The 7,500-nt window shown below is 41.2% G+C and overlaps 2 protein-coding genes across 5 annotated transcripts in view; one reads left to right on the forward strand and one right to left on the reverse strand.

The window, feature by feature from the left end:
• Positions 1-2,279, forward strand: part of LOC122246763 (uncharacterized) — an 8,809-nt gene extending 6,530 nt beyond the window's left edge. For all 4 annotated transcript variants that reach the window (XM_043005521.2, XM_043005519.2, XM_043005520.2 and 1 more), the window contains exons 4-5: positions 1,150-1,271; positions 2,014-2,279. In XM_043005521.2, the coding sequence (XP_042861455.2) occupies positions 1,150-1,271; positions 2,014-2,140 (249 nt within the window). In that variant the 3' untranslated portion in view covers positions 2,141-2,279. The remainder of the gene's footprint in view (positions 1-1,149; positions 1,272-2,013) is intronic.
• Positions 1-7,500, reverse strand: part of LOC122246762 (solute carrier family 12 member 8) — a 38,675-nt gene that overhangs the window by 11,892 nt on the left and 19,283 nt on the right. Inside the window, exons 2-5 of the mRNA XM_086539236.1 lie at positions 7,108-7,500; positions 5,384-5,564; positions 4,809-4,954; positions 3,267-3,498 (exon numbers count right to left, since the gene is read on the reverse strand). The exon at positions 7,108-7,500 is cut by the window's right edge and continues 568 nt beyond it. Coding sequence (XP_086395362.1) covers positions 3,267-3,498; positions 4,809-4,954; positions 5,384-5,564; positions 7,108-7,254 — 706 coding nt within the window. The 5' untranslated portion in view covers positions 7,255-7,500. The remainder of the gene's footprint in view (positions 1-3,266; positions 3,499-4,808; positions 4,955-5,383; positions 5,565-7,107) is intronic.

The raw sequence follows: 7,500 nt of genomic DNA on the forward strand, positions 1-7,500 counted from the left end.
GAGAGAGAGAGAGAGAGAGAGAGAGAGAGCGAGAGAGATGATTTTAATGTAAAGTCCCAAAAATTCCCCCATTTACTTCATTACAACCGGACGCTTTTTCAGCCAGACTACAGCATCCCTAATCACTGAATAAGAACAGGTACATAAATCCATCAAAACTCTTATGAAAATAATTATTTTTGCTCATAAACAAATCAACAGGTCTTGAGTCGTAGCTTTTCATCTCCCGGGAACTTGTGTTTAGCCTCGACCTGCGACTGATGATCGAGTGCAACAGACTATGAAATGGAAGTTGCTTAACTTCGTGATGTGAATGTTTGAAAACTGGAAGGCGTGTTCACCCAAGCTCACATGTAGTCATAACTTGTATTTCAGGTCTTAGAGGACAGAACATTTATTTGATTTAATATTTTTTTAAATATGCTTTAGCTTTGTGATGTTAGTAAATGTCACCGAATATTATGGGATTCGCTACTTTTGCACAGAATAAGATGATGATGTAACTAATCTTCAAAAACACCGTCTCACAATTAAGCTATATAAATAATAATAATTAGATACTGATTGTTGATTGTTTTACTGGTATCTCATCTTCGCTCTGTTTACGATTCCTGATTCCCTCTTCTTTCTCTCCTCTTTTTGTATACTTTCCTATTTGCTCTGTTTTTTGTTCCTTTTTTTTGTCTCTCTTATATACTACAAACTCTCTCTCTCTCTTCCTCTCTCTCTCTCTCTCTCTCTCTCTCTCTCTCTCTCTCTCTCTCTCTCTCTCTCTCTCTCTCTCTCTCTCTCTCTCTCTCTCTCTCTCTCTCTCTCTCTCCTCTTTCTCCTCTCTCTCCCCTCTCTCCTCTCTCTCCTCTCTCTCCTCTCTTCTCTCTTCTCTCCTCTCTCTCCTCTCTTCTCTCTTCTCTCCTCTCTCCTCTCTCCTCTCTCCTCTCTCTCCCTGCGCCTTATACTGTTTATCATCGGTCTTTTTCCTTTTCTATACTATTTCCCTCACCTAATGTTACATTGTCATCATCATTCCGTCTCTCCCCCACTTTTCGAGGCTCTTTTTTTTATTTGTACCTGCTTATCTTTACTCTTTCAATCTCCTTCTCTCTCTTTCTGATTCTCTCCCTCTTACAAAACACTCCACTTCCGCCGCAGAAATCCGCCCACAGCGACACCGTGGGTTCCGTGGTGCTGGTGGGCTCGGACCTGGACATGAGCACCGGTGCCTGGACGCTCGGGCCTCAGTTCAAGATCTGCCTCGGCGACTCCCTCATCGCGTACGTGTGATTGCGTAATGTCCGGGAAAGGAAGGAGTGGGAAGCAGCTGTGAAGGATTCGTGCTGAAGGAGTTGTTGATAAAATAACGAAGGGAGATGCAGGAAGCACACGAAAGGGCCAAAAGCCTTTTCGTGATAAAGCGGAAAGGCCTTCGGCAAATTCGTGTGTTTCCTGCTTTTTCCTTCGTTCTTTTACCTTCGTTTCCATTCGTTGCTTTGTACTTTTTTTGTGGCTGGGTATTGAGAATGGGACATAGAATGAGAATGGGTATATGAGGTGAGACTGGGGCATTGGGAGTTATGATTGGCCTACTGGGTAAGAATGGTCTAGACTTGACACAAACCGTAGTAGTGAAAACAGGCATAGAGGATGGGACTGGAAATCAGGCGCCATAATTGGCATATGAGGTGAAAATAGGTAATGACATTCGAGTTAAGAATGGAAATTGCGAGACGGAAATGACGAAGTCTGTAAGTTTGGGGTGGGAATTGGAAGGATTTAAAAGTGAGATTCTTGCAATAGAAAGGTGGGGAGTTCATCGGCAGAAGAGCTGGGAATAAGAATTGCCATGTGATTTGAGATCAGGAATTAGAACAATTATTGAGAGCGGAAATCGTTTCCCAAAAGGGGAATAGAACCTGACACACGGATCGGGAGAAGGTTCCGACACACGATATGAAAGAGAGAAAGATCAGCCCATGACCCGAAAGAGCAGGCATCACGCACAGGTTCGTCCCGCAGGTCAGGGCGTGTGGTGGCGCAGGTGGAGGAGGGGATGGACGTGGCGGTGAGGCTGTCCCAGATGAGCCTCAAAGGAGACTTCGCTCCTTCCGAGAGGATTACGATCACCGACTGTGGCACCTGCTGACACCCGGGAGTTCATTCTTCTAAGTCTTCTATTAGTTACAGGATTTATTTAAAAAAAAAAAAATAAAGGGAAATGTTGATGGCTACTTCCATCATGTATAATAATGATATTTGACAATAAAATATAAAGCCAATAAAAACTTTCGTCATCACTCTTTCTTTATTGATTTTTTTTCTCTTGCAATCGAAATAGAACTGTTTTTTCAGGAAAACAGTTTTTTCTAGATAACAATTTTCCCATTAAGATATGAATCTTATCAGAAAAAAAAACATTTGGAATTTTTCGGCCGAGCCAACCTCACTGCGCGATGTATTTCTGATCTCTAATTGTGACACTGATATACGGAAAATTGGAAATATATACACACATACACATATATACACTTGTATCTATCTCTCTATCTACCTATCTACTTATATCTATATCTATATTTCTATATAACTATATATAACTATATATATAACTATATACCTTTATCTCTTTATATATATATGTATGTATATATTTTTACATACACATATATATGTATATATATGTATATATATATATATATATATATATATATATATATATATATACATACATATATATATATATATATATATATATTCACATATATATATATATATATATACATACATATATATATATATATGTATATATATATATATATATATATATATATATATATATGAACACAAATGCTTTTCTTTCAAGATTTTTGTAATGAGCAACGTAAACTTTTTTTCTTATTTAATTTTACGAAAGCCGTGGTCCTCTTGTGTTACGATTACAATCCATTTTGTGGATAATCTTGATAAAAAAAGGAAATTCACATGAATAACAAGTAAAGAGTGAAAGCAAGACAACAGAGGTTCACCCACACAGGAGTCTACTATCAAAGCTTTTCGCAATGGCTCTCAGTGTTCAGCGAATTACAACTACTTACCCCAAATGTTGTATACCCTTTAGCAGAACAACAGGACACCTTTTGAGTCTTCTGCTCAAACTTCAGCTAATTCAGGTCCAGTTTGCTATCTGTCGCGTTACTTCAGATGCCAACGGATCACTTTAAGAATCATCTACATGGGAAAGATCTAGGTTCGATTCCGCCCGTGCAACTCACCGTCGGGGTGGTCAAAGAAGCTGCCGAAGATGAAGTCCATGGCGGCAAGGAGGACGAGCAGCAGCAGGAGGAACTGCACCTTGATGACCCACTTGACGCCCGCCACGTTGATGAGCGCCAGCAGGAGCAGGCCGCCCGCAGCGAAGGCCTTCTCCGACCATGACCACGACAGGTCCAGCAGTTCCACCATGGACTCGCCGAAGCCAGCCACGCACAGCGAAATGCCCACGGCCTGCGGGGTCAAGGCAAGGGGCGAGGTCACGGCGGTCGTGGTCGAGGCGAGAAAAGTTTGCGTTGTTTATTTAGGGGTTATAGGTGGGGTGAATAGCTCGGTATGGATGGAAGTTCTGAACAAATAAATGAATATTATTTATGTCCGGGTAACGTCAATCACATACTCCAGTGAGGTGTTAGTTTTTCATCACTGTACACTACACAGGGCCATAAACCGACACTGCTTCGTGTTAACATTCGAAGAGCACAAGTCCCGTGACTAAGTACTGTTTCACGTTCACAGTTGAACAAACAAAAATTGAAAAGTAAAGCAAAGAAAGTCCTTTCCTCATCTCTCACACATCCCTGATCTTTCGTTCAAAGCAAAAGTCCCTTTAAGAGAGAGGGGCCAATCAAGAGAAGTGCAGTCTCCTCCAGCCACTTTATGATCCAAATTAAGGATGGCGAAGTAATTTATAAAAAAAAGAAAATGAAAGAGATTACTCGCCCGATAGGGAGAAATGAAACGAGCAAGGCAAGACCTCCCGCCAGCTCTTCCCGGCTGTATTGGAAGTCGGAGCTTATTAAGTAGCAGTTTCATGGTTTTAATCAGCGATTAATCATGCCAGGCTGAAATCGTCGTATTTTAGTATAGTGTTTTGGAATTCAGAGCTTCAGCATAGAGCTTACAGAATACGAAGCTTTGCTTGATGTTTCCTTCATATGGCAGAGAGTATGTCGCGTACGTTGTTGAATATGCGATGCATAACTCTCCTTGGAAGTTAGAGCAACTTGTCGTTTGAAAAGAAAAATATAAAACATTTGTTGCAATTTTTTTTTTCTATTTTTCTGACCGTGGAATTTTGATTAAGTCACATTTTGTCAAATTCAAGAAGCTTCAGAAGGCGAGTAGAAAGGAAAAAAAATCTGCCTTTTACCTATTCCGGCCGAGAATTGGGACTCAAAGGCTCGTGAAGGTCAATTCGGAGAAGCAGATCTTCCAATCCCTTCCAAGTTGTTGGGATCAAAGGGGAAAGGGGTTTTACCTATTTACTAGAATCGGTGCAAAAGCAACGGCTAAAATCGCACTTTGAATGTAAATTTTCTCGACAAAAATATCCATAGAAGTATATGGTATATATATTTCATCGCCTTTTTTGTGAAATCCACACTAGCTTTTACTCATAAGACAGAGACTTAAAAAAACGATGGTAGAGTGATTAAAAGTTCATATTTTGAAAGGAAATAGTACATATAAGACATTAAATAAGCAATAACAATAACAACAAGGCCGCTCCAAACAAGGTCACCAGAGCCACAAGGACTCACCTGCCCGAAGCAATAGACGAGACCGACGGCGCCGCCCACTTGCGAGCCGAGGACGTGCGAGATGAGGAAGTACACGCCCCCGCTCTCCACCCGCGTCCGCTCGCAGATCCCCACCGCTGACACCACGGACGTCAGCACCACGACCACTGGATTGCGCGGAGGGAGTCAGCGAAGAGCGAGGTGTCAGTTCGGTGTTTAATCGTCGTCGTCTCTTTCTTGCTTTCTTTTTCTCTTTCTTTCTCTCTTTCATTCTTTCCTTTTATGATGCAACCCTTCTGGCATGTAAAATCAATGTCTGAATAAGCACTTTCCTTAAATAGATGTTGAGAGAGTTTGGGCAGATGCTCTGACGTCTTACCTTGATTTTTTGCATGTACACTGTTCTGTAAACAATTTTTATATCAAATCAATCTCTCTCTCTCTCTCTCTCTCTCTCTCTCTCTCTCTCTCTCTCTCTCTCTCTCTCTTTCTCTCTTTCTCTCTTTCTCTCTTTCTCTCTCCCTCTCCCCCTCTCTTCCTTCGCTCCACCACCGCCCCCAAAGGCCATGCCCACACCTCGCCCTCCATCCACTCACCGGAGACGAGGACGACGAGGGCAGCGAGCGGAACCCCCGCCTCTCCGACGACCCAGCCCACTCTCAGGAAGACGATGACGCCCAGCAGGTTGACGAGGCAGGACGTGAAGACGCCGTCCCACGTCCCGAAGAGCACGCGCTCGCTCACGAAGAAAGTGCTCTTCCACCATGGCGTGTCGCCCTGCGGGGAGCCAGGGGGAGGAGGGTCGTGCATGAGCTGGTGTGGAAGTGATTGTTTTTTATCCGTTTGTCTTTCTCTATTGATTATTTGGCTATATGTTTACCTTGTCTATCTGTCTATATATTAGTCTATCCATCTATTTCTTTGTCTACTTATCTGCCTGTCTATCCGCCTATTTAGTTGTTCTACATGTTTTCAATAGGCCGATTTGTCGATCTCCTTTATATATATATATATATATATATATATATATCTATATATATATATATATATATATATATATATATATATATATATATATACATATATATATATATATATTTATATAATATATTATATATATATTTGTTTTCCTTTTAAAGTTTATCAGGAATCATCTTTCAAGTTCGTGCCTGGCTTTCTTGCTGTATTTCTATGTGTATCACAAAAATACTAGTTGATAGAATTGAATGTAATAAACTTTTGCGACTTTTCACATTTGCTGTGCATTCTTACTATCTGCATTTTCGTTGTTTTTAACCAGTTTCATCTTCCTCTCAGCGCTATTTCCTTTAATTGTGTTAACGCCTATCTGAGTTACAAAAAATAGAACTAAAGGCCTGATGCTACTTCTCCTCCTCTTTCATTCTAGATTTTTATTTTTTAATTTTATTTTCCCAGCTGTTCTCATGTCTGCTTTCATCCCTCTTCTGCCTGGCACGTTGCTCTGGGCTGCACATTATACTCTTGACTGGTTCCTTGAAAACTTGTTCTTTCCCTTAGATTGTGTTAGCCTTTCTCTTTTCTCTTTCTCTTGAATTATTTTATAAATCTGTAAGTATATACAACATATATATATATATATATATATATATATATATATATATATATATATATATATATATATATATATATATATATATATATATATATATGTATGTGTGCATGTATGTATGTATGTATACATATACATCTATAGATAGATAAATAGAGAGAGAGAGAGAGAGAGCGAGAGAGAGAGAGAGAGAGAGAGAGAGAGAGAGAGAGAGAGAGAGAGAGAGAGAGAGAGAGAGAGAGAGAGAGAGAGAGAGAGAGAGAGAGAGAGAGAAAGAGAGAGAGAGAGAGAGAGAGAGAGAGAGAGAGAGAAAGGAGAGAGAGAGAGAGAGAGAGAAAGAGAGAGAGAGAGAAAGAATGAGAGAGAGATTGATATACATACAGATATATAGTTATATAAATTGGATATATTTCGTCGTACTTTTTCCCTGCTATAGATACACTCTGTTTATGTTTAACGAAACTCGTCCATTTGCTACATTTTCCCGTCCTTTAGTTTTTACAATGCTACCACCTTTTCATCGCTCTCCTCACCATTCCCTTCATCCTTCCCCCTTTACCCTCCTTTTCCCTTGCCTCGATCCTCTCCCTTCCCTTTCCATTCTCTTTCCCCCTTTCCCTCCCTTACTCTTCCGCCTCCCTTTCGCTTGCCTCTACCCCTTCAACCCCTTCTCTTCCCCCCCCCCCTCCCTTTCACTATCCAACGGCAGTCCTTTGTGTTCGCACTCACCTTCTCCTCCGCGAAGAGCTCGGCGTCCTGCCCCCCGTAGTATCCTTCCTCCAATGCCGGGTCCTTCAGCCTCGTGGTCTCGGAGGCGTCCGTGTCCCCGTCAGACACCAGCCCAAAGCGACTCCAGTCAACCTTCGATTTCTTCATTTTAGGCCTAATGCAATTTGCACAAATTTACTATTTTCTGTTTTTCTTTTCCCTTTTCTCTCTCTTGTTACCTTTCTTGAGCGTTTGCTCCTTTTTATCTTCCCTTTTTTAGCTTCCCTGCTGTTATTCGTTCGAGGCTTCAGATCTCATTTCAGTGTTTCGTTGTCTTCGGTTAAACTGTGGCCGGATTTCGCCGTTCGTGTCTCGTCGCTCGTGGAGGGAACTCCCGTCACGTTAAGTTTGCCA

Source organism: Penaeus japonicus, unplaced genomic scaffold, assembly GCF_977035675.1.
Source record: "Penaeus japonicus unplaced genomic scaffold, GWHDUDI00000001_assembly GWHDUDI00000008, whole genome shotgun sequence".
Lineage (NCBI taxonomy): Eukaryota > Metazoa > Arthropoda > Malacostraca > Decapoda > Penaeidae > Penaeus > Penaeus japonicus.